The 18274-nt window shown below is 35.7% G+C and overlaps 1 protein-coding gene across 1 annotated transcript in view; it reads left to right on the forward strand.

The window, feature by feature from the left end:
- Positions 1-18274, forward strand: part of LOC149948132 (vesicular glutamate transporter 1-like) — a 129125-nt gene continuing 110851 nt past the window's right edge. The window contains exon 1 of the mRNA XM_090173016.1: positions 1-416. Within this exon, the coding sequence (XP_090029142.1) occupies positions 349-416 (68 nt within the window). The 5' untranslated portion in view covers positions 1-348. The remainder of the gene's footprint in view (positions 417-18274) is intronic.

Raw genomic sequence — 18274 nt, forward strand, 5'->3', positions numbered from 1 at the left:
TCCCGTTAGGTGGTGCTGCCACTCATCGCTCGCGACTTCGTCCGTTAGCGACTAGGATTGCGCTGGTCCGATCTCTCGGGGTGCCGTGGAACTAGAGACGCGCGGCGCCTATCGAGTTGGCTTCACCCGTGACACAGGCCGCTGCAGGGAAGCCACGAATCCGAAACAGGCCCCTTTTGGATCGGATCACTTTTTCCGCCCCCGAGATTTCATTACTCGACCGTCAGAAGCAATAATCACGAATCTCGACGCTTCTCCCGATAGGTTTTAAATAACAGTTTACGGACTACTACGACGACGACTTTCGGCTGATCGCTTTGGTTTTAAGGAAACGCAGACGCTATCAAGATGCCCTTAGGAGGGATGAGTACCGTTAAAGGTACCCTCTTCGGAGGAGACAGTCAAAACGGACCCGGGTAAGCATTACGTCTTGTTTCTCGTTGGATTTTCTACACACGGTTTTTTTTGCGAACGATTACGGATTTTGAAAATATTATTGTCTCCTGGTGGTGACCTATCCCGCATTGCGCCAAAATACTGCGGTTGGAACACTTCTACAGGCGCTAGTAGGTCAATAATAGGCCAGATTATGCCAAATTCTGTATAATTAGATATATTAATCTAATCAAATTTAATAATTTATTATAGTGCTTAGGCATAAACTATGTCAACCATAAAAAATATTTAAATTTTAAAATAAATTTAACCATTTAAGACTAGCCATTCAAATTTTTAAGACATTAATGCGACGTATTAAGACAATTTTTATTGTTTAATTTAATTTTTAATTATTGATAACAGTAAATAGGTTCATTTTATAACATAAATTTATATGTATTTATCTAATTTACGAAAGAAAATATTAAAAGTTACAGTGAACAAAGTTATTGGTAATAGCAGAATTATATAATATATTTCTTAGACATAAATATTTATGTTCTTATAGCGCTAATTTTATTCGCTTGAAATGCACACACTAAAATATAGTGCGGTGGAAATTCGATATAATAGGGATCTACTGAAATGAAATTATTTCATTAAAAAAGGATTTAATCATAAGTAAATATTTGCACGGAGTGTATCGTAAAGCGGAGAAATTAACGCGATACGTTTTAAGCGGGGATCCGGTGTACGCTTCCGCTGTTTTCAGGAAAACTCACTCTCTCTGAATGCTGCCTTGTCCTGCAAAGGTACACCTTTCAATTTTATATTATAGAGGATGATATTCATTATATACTTCTGGTAACAGTGCCCAAAGCGCATGACCAATAAAATGGTTAATTTAAAATAAACATTTTTCTTAACACGTAATATCATAAGTTTATAAAATTCTTCCATAAGTTTGTCACTTTTTAATCATAGACAAACCGGTTATATATCCAGTCGCAACAGCACCAACTCTATAATCGGCTATGAATGATCTTTTATTTAAAGGACTATTTGGATCATTTAGTCCGGATAGTATTTGAAAGTAAAAATGCCCCAGTTTACAAGTTATCACATAAGTCTAAAATATTATTCCATAAGTTTGTCACTTTGGGGAATATTTTACTGAGAGCTAGTAACGGAGTGACTTCATCACAAGAAGAAAATCTCCCCCTAGCGAGGCGCTGTCAAAGGCTACGTGTGACGCGGGAGCAAGTGGACGCAAAACGGCGACGAAGCCCGTAATGCAGTCTGTCTTGTGAAAAGCTCTCAGTAAAACTTTTGCATGTGAAGAATAGGAAGTGTCACACTTATGTATCAATATTATACACTTATGGTAACATTTAAAACCAGAAAATTAAAAATACAGCTTTCCCAATTCTAAAATAACTCATAAACGAACTCGATAGTCTCGAACTGTAAACAGCTCGTTGATATTGAAGGCAACGACCGTTAAAAACGCTCGCTTTCAAGTCCCGGTCTCGCTGAGAAAAGCATTATCCTTCAAATGAGTTCAGAAAAGTAATTATAATGACACAATAAAAGTCGATAGTAATAATAAGGCGAGAAAGCGTCGCGCGAAAGCGTTACGGGGGGAGAAATACGACAAGTGGCTTAGCGAAATACGGAAGGAATTAGCGCCGAAAGATCCCGAGCTCCCACGGAGAAATCCCCAATTGGCGGCTGCCCCGCTTGGCTCGGAGCGGCCGGCGAACGCAGCCTGGAGCCGCCGCCCGACGAAGCGTGGATCGCGCCCCGAAAGAACGACCCATCGACGAAAGGAAGAGAGGGAATGCGGCAAATCCAGCTTGATCCTCGGCGGCACTCCCAACGGGACCCGCTGCCGCCCGCGATCGGACCATTGCTTCATTATTCGAGACTAAAGGAAGGGATTTGTTAATACAACCAGATTGTCGCGCTGAAGGAGCGATCAAATTTTGCATTCGCGTTTAAACAAAAAAGATAGAACAATTATGTGGGGTGGCGGAGTGGTTAGCACTTTCGCCTCGCAGCGAGAGGAGCCGGGTTCGATCCCAGCTTGTGACACTGGGTGTAAACTCGGGACAGTTCCTTCCGCGTTGAGTTTGCAAGTTCTCTCCCGACTGGTTTAAAGGGTTTTCCGCCGAGCTCATCGGTTTCCCCTTCCATAAGAACTTGTTGAGGTTAACGGTAATAGTTAGTGTATAGGTAGATGTTGGCTCGCGTGACGTGCAGGTCATGCCACCACCCTCCTACCTAAATTAATGGCTTTAAAAGTCGCTTGATGACTTAGGCCTAAGGAGGTGCCTTGGGTATTAGCTTAGATTAGCTGATTAATTCCAATAGTAAAGATGTTCGAAATAATAATCTTTCGATCGAGTCTTAATTAAATTAAATTTAAAATTCAGATGACGGGTTTTTGTTGGATTTTACGTTCGCCCATAGCTTAAATTTAAATCTCTTGGCTGATTCTTCAAAAATAGTAATAACGAAACTTAGTTAGCTGATCTACAACAAATAAAATAAACACAAGATAAAAATTTAAGAATTTAAAGATACCAGCCCTATATTAACAATATCAACGCTAAAATCTTTACTTTAAGTATAATAATATAACTATCACTAAAGTTTATAATTAGACGTAATTAGATACCGTACCTTTAAGAAAATTACGATAATTCGAACAGAGATGGCGCCAGTAGTTTATAATCCCTATAAATTAGCTGCTTCGTGAACACATACTGTATTTCGAACCAATTATACCATCAACTGGATCCATTCCAATGATTAATACGGTATTAAGTGTAATTCGTTCTGGCTTCATAGAGGGAGGTGTGAATTCCACTACTTTTCGGGACTTCATTCCAATGATGGGAAGCCCTATTTAAATTCGACCCCCCTCCCCTCAGTTCGTTCCCCAATGCTCAGGAATTTTATGACCTCGGCCTCGCAATCAACGTGACATCTAATACGCTCATCGACTGGAGCACGAAGGCCCGGATTGCGTAGTTCTCGAGTTACCCGGATTTTTCATTATTTAACGTTTTACGCTGATTTAAATGGAAGCGTTGAAGGGAAAATGTGGAATCGAAGACATCTAGTTACATTTATTTCGTTTTAGGCCTAACTTGTTGCAAAGTTCCCTGGACAATTTACAAATACGTACGTTTTAGCGACACCAAATAACATTTTAAAGGAAATAGTAGGACTACCCAAAATTAACTCGCGCTATAAGAGACTTCTCCGCGTATAACCATATTTACTGTGGCGCCATCTTTCGAAAGTCGATCGTGTTTAAGTTTTGAAGAAACTGGAGAAAATTAAATTGCGTATTAAGTATTTATCTTTTTCGCTAATAGATAGCGCGTCAGTCAAGTGGTGAACGAAGGTTTAATTTAGGTAATTTCATAGAAAACAATAAATACACTGGAAATGTTGATAATGAAGTTACGTTAATTTTACAGTTATGATATTTTAAAAACCAGTAAACGATTAGGTTTGTTTTGGATTTTCTGAAATCAACAGTTTAAGGCCTACAGAATCGTTTAAAACTTTCAAGACAAATTTTAACTAGCTCCTCCCCTTCCATCCAACTACCCGCTTTTCAAAACCCATGATTCCATAACCATATTTTAGCGTAAAAGGCTCGCGCGTTTTTTTATATTTCACGGAGCACGCGCGAAATCGCTCGAGCCCGTTTACGCTAAAAAATCAAGACGCGCGTGGAACTTTTTAACAAGTTGAATAAGACATAAATATAATTTATGCTGGCGTCTATTAAAATCAAAACGTGTAAGAAATATCAGTTTAAACAACTAATGTCTGACCAAAAAATTTATAGAATTGGAAAAATTAACTAAAGGATCTAAATTTAGAGCAGCGCCGCTTGTAGCGCCATGGTGTCCGATATTGGAAATATTTCAACCCTCGGAACATGTTGAAGATAATGTATTAATTTAATTTTCATTTTAAAACAAATATTGTTTTAAAACCTATCCAAAAAAGAATAACTTCTTTTAAAAAATTACATTTAACGTGATTGGTTTTTGGGTGGAAACGTTTCGCGATTCTCTCGGTAGGAGAGCTGGTGGACGATGCAATTTTAAGAAAGGAGTTTTAGCTTCGGATTCGGGTCCATTACTTTATTGGTCCAAGTTGCAGAGTTTACGCGGAACTTTCCTATAAGCGTTAATCCAAATCCTAAGAGTTCCCATTCATCTTAAACTGACTTAATAATGAAAAACTACCCGCGAATTGAACTATCCGGAGGTGGCGCGCTTGTAAAATACATTAAAAGAAAATTCGTGCTTGAAAGAAGTAAAGAGCTTCGTTGTTGATAAAGTGGCGAAGAATGACCAGTAGCCCCGCGTGACCCGAACCAGCTAGAACCAACCTTACCAGGCGCTACGGGTCAGTGGGGGGAAAAAAGCGGGATCTATATATATTACCTCCTAAGAAAGTGCCAGGAATCAGAGATCTTAAAAATCCGAACGCGGCAATAAACGCAACGAAATAACGGCGTCGTGAATCATTGATGAAGGAGGGTGAATCGAGCGCCGCCTATCGATCCCAGTTGGCGTTAAGATTTCGTTAAAACCTCTTTTAAGATCAACCCCGGGTCATTGGTGAAAAATTCATACGTAACATTTCATCTATTATGTAGTTATAGGGGCCAAAATCGGGCCGCGAATCACTCTGATACAGAATCGGCGGGGCTTTTTCCAGGCGTGTCCTCGCCGCTGGGGGGTCTTCGTCTTTGTTAAAGTTGAATTTTAAGGTAGGCGTCTGTAAAATAAATTCTGGAAAAACTACTAGCAATGCTATTCGAATAGGACTTTTTTGGAGGTAGAATCAGATTTTTGCATTTCTTTTCAAAACTAAGAAAGGCGTTTTTTTTTATTCCTGGAGCTCACCTCCCACGCGATTGACACAAAAAAATTGAAAGGAAAAACTTGTACGATGATGATTTTATCATTGAAGGTTGATATATTTTCCATATTTGGAATAAAATTTCCATTATGATATATGTATTCAACGGTATACGCCTTTAGAACTAGGCAGACTTTTGCCATGAAAAATCACTTTCACGAAGAAATATTAGTCGTGACGATTCAAAAGACCTCAAGTTTTATCGACGCTTTCTTTGCGGGTTTGAATTGAAAATTTACTTATTTTATGCAAGGAATTTAAAATCCCAAACTGATTTAAAAAATCTGTCCTTAGATTCAAGATTTTTAAAATTCCAAACTGATTTAAAAAATCTGTCCTTAGATTCAAGATTTTTAAAATCCCAAACTGATTTAAAAAATCTGTCCCTAGATTCAAGATTTTTAAAATCCCAAACTGATTTAAAAAATCTGTCCTTAGATTCAAGATTTTTAAAATCCCAAACTGATTTTAAAAATCTGTCTCTAGATTCAAGATTTTTAAAATCCCAAACTGATTTAATAAATCTGTCGATAGATTCAAGATTTTTAAAATCTCAAACTGATTTAAAAAATCTGTCCCTAGATTCAAGATTTTTAAAATTCCAAACTGATTTTAAAAATCTGTCCCTAGATTCAAGATTTTTAAAATCCCAAACTGATTTAAAAAATCTGTCCCTAAATTCAAGATTTTAAAATGGACTTTTATTTTTAACAGCTTGATTTCGTTTCATTTTTAGAATTTAAACCGGTTAGCGAGTTCGTAGATTCCGAAAATTTGGGGCTTTGATAGATTCCTAGGGTTTAGTGGCATAATGGAAGGCGTACGGTGGAACAAGCAACTCACGAAAAAGAGTCGGCGAATTACATATTTTAATGGTACCGTTAACGAGATGTATGAAACCGCGGAGAACCAAGGTGAGAAGGTAAAATTATCAGGCGTCGTTTCCATGACAACCGCGATTAATTGCTGGACGTGACGCGATTAATGACGTAAGGCGTCTCTTCCGCCTCCTACCGCCAGAATAAACAGCGAATTATAAAAGGGGAGAAAATAGCGTACGTGCCTTTCCCTCGTTTCGTCGGGATAAATAGGGGAGTTAAATCTTGTTTACCACCGTTGGAAAACCCCGCGCGCATTATAACCTCGAATTGTAGAACCCGACGTCACCCGCTATTGTACGAGTCGTGTCGCTTTCAACTTAGTGCTCCGGTCAAGAATTCGATCAGAGTTATAAAGTCCGGCTAGAGGGCACGCCTCCCTTGACCATTAGCTATAAAAATAGCCTCCGGGGCCCGTACACCGTTACGGACGCTCCCAATTTGATATTACTCTTTTCGCTCTTCACGTGGACGTTATACACGAAAGTCTACTTTTATATTTCGTCAATCTACAGCTGGATTTAATTCGCGTGATTCGCCGAACTAGAACGATATTGAAAGTGTTTTTTTTTCTTTTTCATAGTGTACCGACGCTAATTGTACATTAATATTTAATAAACAGAAATCAAGTTTGCTAGGGTCATGTAATTTTATTAAGATGTTATCGGCAACTATGTTTAATTAATTTACCAACATTCAGTTTTTAACGCGAAATGTTTATCAAATAGAGACAATTAGGTCACCATGAGTGTTAAACAAGGAAAATATTTCAATTAAATCTTAATCTTAAGCTTTATGGCAATGCCAGTTCTTGATATTTTATTAAGGAGGTAAACCGGTTTTCAATCCTTGTTGCAGAATCAATTTCAACCCCATCCAGTGTAGTTATCAAACAAAGTGAAATTGTTTCAAACCCAAGTTGGAGTAGTTCTCAGCCCAGGTTGAAATCGTTTCCAACCGAAATTGGAGTAGATCTCAGCCCAAGTTGAAATCGTTTCAAACTCAAGTTGGAGTAGTTCTCAGCCCAAGTTGAAATCGTTTCCAACTCAAATTAGAGTATTTCTCAGCCCAAGTGGAAATCTTTTCAAACCCAAATTGGAGTTGTTCTCAGCCCAAGTTAAAATCGTTTCCAACCCAAGTTGGAGTAGTTATCAGCCCAAGTTGGAGTAGTTTCAAACCTAAGTTGGAGTAGTTTCAAACTCAAGTAGAAATCGTATCCAAACCCAATTTGGAGTAGTTGCTAATTTGTAAAATAAAGCTACGTCTACAATCATCTCCACTCGTTTTAAAGAGCGGATTTTAAACAGAAACTCTGTGGCTATCAGCGGCATAGCCAGGATCTTGGTTCTGGGACACACACCATTCATAAAGTAAAAAATAAACAGGTATCTACGTACGACCATACGTTTCGGGGGGGGGGGCACGTGCCTCCTGCGCTCACCCCGGCTACGCCACTGGGAGCTATGACTGTCAGATCACCTTTTATGGTTCGCGTGATATTTCGCGTGTCATAAAATCATTTTGAATGATAAACTAAAAAGTTGAACTTTTCCATTTATAAAATTATTATCGAATGGACTTAAAACACGCTTCAGTCCGTCGCTGCCAGTGAACACATTTGATTCATTTCGAATTGAGATAAAATAGTTATGACCAATTTAGAGTACCATAAAGCCTACTCACAAGACCAGAATGTTTGCCTAACTTTGTTATTGAGCGTAGTTTTCGACAAAGTGTTCACACGCTCCACGAAAAGTTGTCGAGTTTCACGCTTGAACCGGCGAAAAACATTGCTGGTAATTTTTACAAAACAACATCGTCTACTCCAAGTTATATAAATTTACATTAATAATGGTATTTATTTTTAATTTTATTATTTAGTTATTTAAATAATTTATTGGTAGAAATATTTCAAGGATCTTTGGGAAATATTTTCATTTGTCAAATTATTTTTTACGTGTACCAATATGTGTATACGTTACTAAGAGATTTCATGGAAAAATACTGTATAACAGATTTCAGTAGTTAATCTATAAAATTTGCGGTTGTATTTATAACAAAGTTCATCAGTATAGCAATTCTGGGACATTAAGAGCATAACACCGTACATCACAGATTACAATAATAATTCTGTAATGTTAACAGAAAATAGTAAAAATTACAGATTTATTGGTATTATTTACTGCCGTGTTTTTTATTATATTATGTTATATATATAGATATATATATAGAAATATAAATATAAATATCTATATATATTTATATATAAATCTATATCTAGAGATATATATATATCTATATATATACTATATTATACGTATTATTACAGCAATATAATTACTGTAAAAGATTCTATAAATATTACAGAATAACACCGTGTCACGGATTTCAGATGTTGGATCTTTCATGTTTGCAGTGTGTTATATAAACTACAGTTCCCCTGTAAAACATTTCTGCGATATTAACGGTATTCAATCGTTAATCACAAGTTACAGAAATAGTTCTGCAAGTCTTACAGAAAATAGTAAGAAGTACAGACGTACACTGAGCATAGTTAAACCATTTAACTATTTATCTTTTTTACCAAAAAAAACACTGTAAAAGGTTCTTACATTTCAGTACTGTAAAAAATATCTGTACGAAGCACAGCTATTTCTCACAGTGTATTTATTTTAGGTTACTTTAGACTAGATTAGGTTAAGATAAGTTACTATAATACTAACAAGGAGACATCCCGAAGTGTAACCCACCGATTTTGTTCAAACTCGGGGGATTGGTAGAACTTCATGTATCATGAAAAATCCTAAAGGGAATTTATTCATAGGGGCAACCGTTTTGCCATGGCAACGAAAAATATTTTTGACAACACAAAATATTAAATTTTTGCATTGAAAATAACATGGGATTTTGACTTCAAATTGATCAAAAGTTGATCAATTTTGATGTTTTTTTATTAATTTTTATCTATTTTTAAATATTTTGCCATTTTCGAAATTTTTAAATTTGATAAAATTTTTCACAGGGGGGTCCTAGGAATCGGTCAGAATCCCATGTTATTTTCAATCGGAAAATTTCCATTTGTTGTTGTCAAAAACCTTTTTCGTTGCCATGGCAAAACGGTTGCCCATTGAATAAATTCCCTTTAGGATTTTTCATGATTCATGAACATCTAGAAATCCCCCGAGTTTGAACAAAATCGGTGGGTTACACTTCGGGATGTCTCCTGTAAGTTTTGTTGGAATTTAATCTCAGAAACTTTTCGAAACTGTGAAGAATGCTTTCCATTTACGAATATTCACGGATTTCTTTCCGCGCGTAAGGTTACAAAGTGTAATTGGGCTCTAATATTTTACCTTGATATTCGGAAGGCAGCGCGTGGGAAATCAGCATCAGAGCTATAGTCCCGGACTTTTCTACATAATTTTATTTATTTTTAGTCATTAAATTTTATAGGTTGAGAGAAATAAAGTTATATCCAATTTGAAATTTTCAAAACTTGATTTAAATAATTAATTAAATTGACTATTATTTAGGGTGCTTTCAAGTCAAGGTTCGTAAAAGCTTTGGATATAATTTTATTTTATTTTATACCGGGTGTTTCAAAAGGTTATGCACAAACTTTAAGTAGTTGTTGGGGGTGAGTTGGGAGATATGCTTGTTTTTTTTCCATTTTCCTACGATGAGTTAAAAGAGTGCCAGAGAGCTTCAAAGTGTGGCCTACTAGCCCCTGGAAGTAGGCGGCAAGAAGCGCATAACCAAGCAGCAGGGACTTTAAATTCTGTTTAAGTTTACTTTTTTACGCTGGTTACCTCGATTTGTCTACAAAGTATTTTTTTACCTATCACACGAACCCGAACCTTAATGTTCGCATTTCCCTGCTGCTTGGTTATGCGCTTGTTGCAGCTAGAACAAATAAATTAACCGGCAAAATTTCGATTAATCATAAAAATGTTGGTTAACTGTTTGTTTATGAACATTTTATACTAATAAACAACGATTTCACATGCAAAAATTGATTTTTCTGGATAATTGTCGGTTGTTAATAAAAATAAATAATTGGATAATTTCTTATTCAAACGCCGATCTCTAGTTGCAGCCTACTTCCAGGGTCTAGTAGGCCGCACTTTGAAGCTCTCTGGCGCTCATTCAACTCATCGTATAGGAAAATGAGAAAAAAACAGGCATACTTCTCAACTCACCCCCTACAACTCCTTCGCATTTTTGCATAACATGTTGAAACCCCTTGTATAATATATAATTCCGAACATGTCAATCCTGTATAGAAAACCCCCCTTCGAAAAGTCAATTTTAGGAGCCGTCCCTGCTGGCGGCGCGTAATATCTTTGGTCATGGAAAACGCATTTTTATCGATCTTCTGGCAAAGATATCCGCGCTGATACAAGCACCAAAGGCACAGCTACACTAAAATATGCTTCAAGATTTCGAAGCGCGCGGGGGGGGGAGGGAGGGAGAAGAAGCCACCATTACGGGGGACGGAGACCCACCCCAATCGCGTTTTCTCTTGGACTTTCGGCGAAAGGGGACCCGAGACAGCCGCAACCTGATTTTACGGTTCAAAAACGAATGCAAGCGTTTTGTGACGTCAGCCGAACACGCGAAGAGATCACGCCGACTATAGAAGCTACACTTTGCATTCGTTGTTCCGCGATAAATCTCCGCGTTAGCGACTCTGAAATGGTGGGAATTTCGAGAGAAAAGGCGCGACTTCTTGAGGGATATGCTAATTGGTGCCATACCAAATGATTTAATATTATATTAAGGAATCAGCTAACAACAGACTTCCACTTTGCTACTATACACGGTGTTTCAAAAGGTTACGCAAAAATTTGAAGGAGTTGTACGGGTGAGTTGAGAAGTACGCCGGTTTTTTCCCCATTTTCCTACGATGAGTTAAAAGAGCGCCAGAGAGCTTCAAAGTGTGTCCTACTAGCCCCTGGAAGTGGGCTGCAACAAGCGCAAAATCAAGCACCAGGGAAACGCGAACATTAAGGTTTAAGTGGTTTTCCCCCGAGCTCTTCGGTTTCCCATTTCCATAAAAATTGTTGAGGTTAACGGTAATAGTTAGCGTAGGGAGCTGTTGGCTCGCGTGGCATGAAGGGCTTGCCACCACCCTCCTACGCATTGTAACACGGCCACCTAAATTAATGGCTTTAAAAGTCGCTTGATGACTTAGGCCTAAGGTGGTGCCTTGCGTGATTAGTCTATAGCTGATTATTAGGTTTCGGTTCGTGGGATAGGTAAAAAAGGACTTTGTTAACAAATCGAGGTAACCAGCGTAAAAAAGTAAACTTAAACAGTATTTAAAGTCCCTGCTGCTTGGTTATGCGCTTGTTGCAGCCTACTTCCAGGGGCTAGTAAGCCACACTTTGAAGCTCTCTGGCGCTCTTTTAACTCATCGTAGGAAAATGGGAAAAAAATGCTTACTTCTCAACTCACCCCCTGCAACTCCTTCAAATTTTTGCATAACCTTTTGAAACACCCTGTATAACTGAATTTTCTACAAGCATTGTAATATTTTAATAATGCACGATACATGGCTCAATGTCGAGTGCAAGATCGTGGTGTTAAAATGCTGGCGCTGATGAGACTCAGAATTTACCAATTTCGTTTGTCTTTAACTTTTAATTTTTGTGATAAAAACGTGATTATCACGATCATTCGGTTTTATTTTTCAGTTTTTCCCAGTTACCGAAACTGAGAGTAAAACTGCTAATCTTGTCTTTAGATCCCTAATTTAACAGTTTATCATGAAACTCGCTTGTACGATTATAAAATTGTTCCATTTTATCGTTTAATTATTTAAATAACTTCTAAAAATATCATTCAAAAAGCTAGAAAAAAGAAATCAAATTGCTTTATTTTATGGTATGTTTTTTAAAAGTTATTTGAATAATTTCTAAAAAAAAATCATTCTAAAAAAATAATTTTTGCAAAGTTATTTATAATTGTAATATTTTTTAAATAATCTTAAATAATTTTACTATTTCTGAGCAACCGACACTTCCAACGCAAATGGTTCTATCGAGTACAAAAACCTCACTTTTGAAAAACAATGTTTGCCTACATGTCGCAGATTCCCACAAAAACCTTTAACAAAATACACAAGACAATTTTTACCCAATACAGAGATTTTGCGGTTAAAAAAAGTTTTTGACATCGTATATAACAAATATCAAGCGCAAAACGTGGGAAGTGGGGGTATATCAAATAGTGCTCTCCTCCCATCTCCTCTTCAAGGTTTACCTCAAACACGTCCGTTTAAAGTATATTGTTTTAGGGCTCTTGGAGGCTTTGGACCCTCTCATCCCTATTTATCCACAAATTGCCTTAAAAATGGGGAGAAATTTAAGGAACACAAAGATGACAAACAAAGCGACTGTATACAGTCAAGGCAAGAACAGAGACTGAGAGTGGAATATTTGTTTCTTGACAAGTTTAAACAGGCCGCCGGCGTCTAGACACTGAAGAGATGAGAGATCTTATCGGGGCGCGCTATTCTATGGTCGAGACATTGAAGAAGATAGAAAAGCTCTCTCGATTTGAGGAAAAATACGGATACAGCCGTTTCGCGTATACACCGAATGTTCAAAGGATACTTGGAGAAAGGGCACTTACTTATATGAAACGTTCCTCTTACAAGAACTTTCTGAAAAGGAGTTGCATTAAGAGGTTTAAAATTTATGGCGCCATTTTCATTTCGTTTCAAAAGCGTAAAGTCCATTTTCATGAACGTAAATATTATGAAATAATCGATATGGCCTACAAAGTCGTGACAGTTACGGTTGCCATGCCCTCGTCACATTTAAATCACATTTACATCATTTCGAAATTACCCACATCTAATAGTCTAAATTACCCTCGTGGAATAAAATAAATAAGTCTCATCAGGTAATCTAAATTACCCTCATGGAATAATCTAAATTACTCTCACGGAATAATCTAAATTACCCTTATGGAATAATCTAAATTACCCTAATGGAATAATTTAAATTACCCTCATGGAATAATCTAAATTACCCTAACGGAATAATCTAAATTACCCTTATGGAATAATCTAAATTACCCTAATGGAATAATCTAAATTACCCTAATGGAATAATCTAAATTACTCTCACGGAATAATCTAAATTACCCTCATTGAATAATCTAAATTACTCTCACGGAATAATCTAAATTACCCTTATGGAATAATCTAAATTACCCTAATGGAATAATTTAAATTACCCTCATGGAATAATCTAAATTACCCTAACGGAATAATCTAAATTACCCTCATGGAATAATCTAAATTACTCTCACGGAATAATCTAAATTACCCTTATGGAATAATCTAAATTACCCTAATGGAATAATTTAAATTACCCTCATGGAATAATCTAAATTACCCTAACGGAATAATCTAAATTACCCTTATGGAATAATCTAAATTACCCTAATGGAATAATCTAAATTACCCTAATGGAATAATCTAAATTACTCTCACGGAATAATCTAAATTACCCTTATGGAATAATCTAAATTACCCTAATGGAATAATTTAAATTACCCTCATGGAATAATCTAAACTACTCTCACGGAATAATCTAAATTACCCTTATGGAATAATCTAAATTACCCTCATGGAATAATCTAAATTACTCTCCAGGAATAATCTAAATTACCCTCATGGAATAATCTAAATTACTCTCACGGAATAATCTAAATTATCCTTATGGAATAATCTAAATTACCCTTATGGAATAATCTAAATTACCCTAATGGAATAATTTAAATTACCCTCATGGAATAATCTAAATTACCCTAATGGAATAATCTAAATTACCCTAATGGAATAATCTAAATTACCCTTATGGAATAATCTAAATTACCCTAATGGAATAATTTAAATTACCCTCATGGAATAATCTAAATTACTCTCACGGAATAATCTTAATTACCCTCATGGAATAATCTAAATTACTCTCACGGAATAATCTAAATTACCCTTATGGAATAATCTAAATTACCCTAATGGAATAATTTAAATTACCCTCATGGAATAATCTAAATTACCCTAACGGAATAATCTAAATTACCCTCATGGAATAATCTAAATTACTCTCACGGAATAATCTAAATTACCCTTATGGAATAATCTAAATTACCCTAATGGAATAATTTAAATTACCCTCATGGAATAATCTAAATTACCCTAACGGAATAATCTAAATTACCCTTATGGAATAATCTAAATTACCCTAATGGAATAATCTAAATTACCCTAATGGAATAATCTAAATTACTCTCACGGAATAATCTAAATTACTCTCACGGAATAATCTAAATTACCCTAATGGAATAATTTAAATTACCCTCATGGAATAATCTAAATTACTCTCACGGAATAATCTAAATTACCCTAATGGAATAATCTAAATTACTCTCACGGAATAATTTAAATTACCCTCATGGAATAATCTAAATTACTCTCCAGGAATAATCTAAATTACCCTCATGGAATAATCTAAATTACTCTCACGGAATAATCTAAATTACCCTAATGGAATAATTTAAATTACCCTCATGGAATAATCTAAATTACTCTCACGGAATAATCTAAATTACCCTAATGGAATAATCTAAATTACTCTCACGGAATAATCTAAATTACCCTTATGGAATAATCTAAATTACCCTAATGGAATAATTTAAATTACCCTCATGGAATAATCTAAATTACCCTAACGGAATAATCTAAATTACCCTCATGGAATAATCTAAATTACTCTCACGGAATAATCTAAATTACCCTTATGGAATAATCTAAATTACCCTAATGGAATAATTTAAATTACCCTCATGGAATAATCTAAATTACTCTCCAGGAATAATCTAAATTACCCTCATGGAATAATCTAAATTACTCTCACGGAATAATCTAAATTATCCTTATGGAATAATCTAAATTACCCTTATGGAATAATCTAAATTACCCTAATGGAATAATTTAAATTACCCTCGTGGAATAATCTAAATTACCCTAATGGAATAATCTAAATTACCCTAATGGAATAATCTAAATTACCCTTATGGAATAATCTAAATTACCCTAATGGAATAATTTAAATTACCCTCATGGAATAATCTAAATTACTCTCACGGAATAATCTTAATTACCCTCATGGAATAATCTAAATTACTCTCACGGAATAATCTAAATTACCCTTATGGAATAATCTAAATTACCCTAATGGAATAATTTAAATTACCCTCATGGAATAATCTAAATTACCCTAACGGAATAATCTAAATTACCCTCATGGAATAATCTAAATTACTCTCACGGAATAATCTAAATTACCCTAATGGAATAATCTAAATTACTCTCACGGAATAATCTAAATTACCCTTATGGAATAATCTAAATTACCCTAATGGAATAATTTAAATTACCCTCATGGAATAATCTAAATTACCCTAACGGAATAATCTAAATTACCCTCATGGAATAATCTAAATTACTCTCACGGAATAATCTAAATTACCCTTATGGAATAATCTAAATTACCCTAATGGAATAATTTAAATTACCCTCATGGAATAATCTAAATTACCCTAACGGAATAATTTAAATTACCCTCATGGAATAAAATAAATTACCATCGTAAAATAATTTAAATTACCCTCATGGAATAATATACATTACCCTCATGGAATAATGGATATTGATATTACCCTCATGAAATAATGGATATTACCATCATGGAATAATGGATATTGATATTACCCTCATTGAATAATGGATATTACCCTCATGGAATAATATAAATTACCATCATGGAATAATTTAAATTACCCTCATGGAATAATCTAAATTACCATCATGGAATAATCTAAATTACCATCATGGAATAATTTATACTACCCTCATCGGATAAAATCCATTATCTTCATGCAATAATAGAAATTGTCCAAATTGTCCTCATAGAATAATCGAAATTTACATCCAAAAAATAGTGTAAATTATCTGGGAAATCGGTAATCTTTATCATATTATGTCTCCCCGTAGGGTGGTCGGGGAGGAACTCCCAATCAAATAAATTTGATCAGTTAACACAATAAAGGTGTTTGCCACCTTTTTTTCCAACCCCTCTTGGAAAAAATAGGGTCCCCCCCTACCCCTCGAATCGGACCCCTTCGGTACACCTATGACCTCGATCTATAATAAAATTTCGACAGTGTAGTCACTCGTAAACATTTTGTACACCTAATTACTGATTTTAGTAAAATATTCACTCACAAACTTTCAGTGATTTTTGGTGATTATATTAAGTGAATTCCCGTGATTACCCATGATTTGTACACTTGATTACTTAAGTGACTACCGCCTCGTAAAATTTCAAAGAAAATAAGATAAAATGTGCAATTTAATTCAACTTTCTCTCGATAGAAGGCGCTAGTGAAACCGATTAAAGACTCGCGTTCTGTCTCCTAGTAAAGTAACCTTCATATATACAACCTTACGCGTTTCGGAAAGATGTCTGTCCGTTAGTATAAATACCGTAAAGACTCATTTTAAGCGAATACGAATTATTACGAGTGAAAATATTTGCCAAAAGTTCATTAAAGAAATTGGGAAAATATTTCTTCAAACACGCGAATCGGTATTTAAGAATCAAAACGTATTTTCGGAATGGAAGAATGGAACTATATTTACGAGGAAACGTATACCAGAATGGCGTATGGCAAAGGCGTAGATTGGTCAGAATTTATCAAGGAGCTCGTTAAGAATTCAAGGCGAGAAGCGGGTGCAGATGATACGAGACAAGATCGCCGGTCGAGGCCGCTCCGGAATTAACTTTTACGTGGGCAAAATACATTTAGGGCAAATCAATCAGTATTAAGTCCGGAGGGGGAGCAATAGAAAATACACTGGGAGAGAGGAAAGAGTGAGTATCCCCCCTTGGAAAGAAGTCAAAAAAATACACATAAACGCGTGTGTGGAAGGCCACGGTGAACTTAGGGTGTTACTTTTGGTCAAGGAGATCGATTCGGATCCAGCGTTAACTCGACCACGCCCGAGTTTTAGAGCTTAATAAGGGCTATTTGCACGGCTAAATGGCGATTGACCCTTCTACCATATCTCTCTCTCCTTTACTCGGGGCAGCGTTGCCAGCAGGGTTAATTATATCAATAAATACATTTTGTCCGTCAAAATTTACCAAAATCGTTTCTTAATTCACTACAAAACCTTAGCTCTGAGAAAAAAGTAAATTGTTGAAATTACGCTGTGTAGTGATGTTTACTTATAAAACGTATATTTTCTCTATTTTTCCAGACGAAATAGTGTACCACGTTTCGAGTAAATTTTACAGATATTTATTTTTATTACATTTGGAAAAATTATATTATACACAGACAGATTCACAAATTGCCAACACGGAAACAAACATTTAGAGCAAATCCCTTATAAGTTCAATTTTAATTCTTTTATTTATACTAGATGGCGCTAATTTAAACTTTGGGACTTAGCAATTCATTACAAAAAATTACTATTAACACTATTTTAAGTAAAAAGTACAACTGAAAGAAAAATTCGGCATAAAAATAAAGTACCAAAAAATTCGAAATTTCTACAATTTAATACTGCAGGCGCCATCTAGTATGACTTCGGGCCTTTAAAATTTGGTCCCTAATGGCGTTACCCCAATGACAGACTCTTCTTCTCTTGTCAAACACGCATGATTTTATTGTAGTTGTCGTTATAAGGGAAAAAATAAACATTAAAACTGTCAAATAGGTCGGTTTAAGAAAGTACCCGGAAACCATTTCAATTTGGACTATATGAAATATGAGCGCGTTGGGTTCTTCCCCGTATCGCATTTTATTCAGTTCCAATGGCCAAAATAGTAAAACTAATACAATTGAAAGTGGAAGCGAGGTGCGTGCTAAAGCTGGGAGCGGCAGACGTCAAAATCCCGCAACGGCCAATTTGTTTACACAACGAAACAAAGGCTTACGCCTAACGACCACAATCGAAAAATCGATGGTACAACGGCGCT

Source organism: Leiobunum rupestre, chromosome 4, assembly GCF_980474605.1.
Source record: "Leiobunum rupestre chromosome 4, qqLeiRupe1.1.hap1, whole genome shotgun sequence".
Classification (NCBI taxonomy): domain Eukaryota; kingdom Metazoa; phylum Arthropoda; class Arachnida; order Opiliones; family Sclerosomatidae; genus Leiobunum; species Leiobunum rupestre.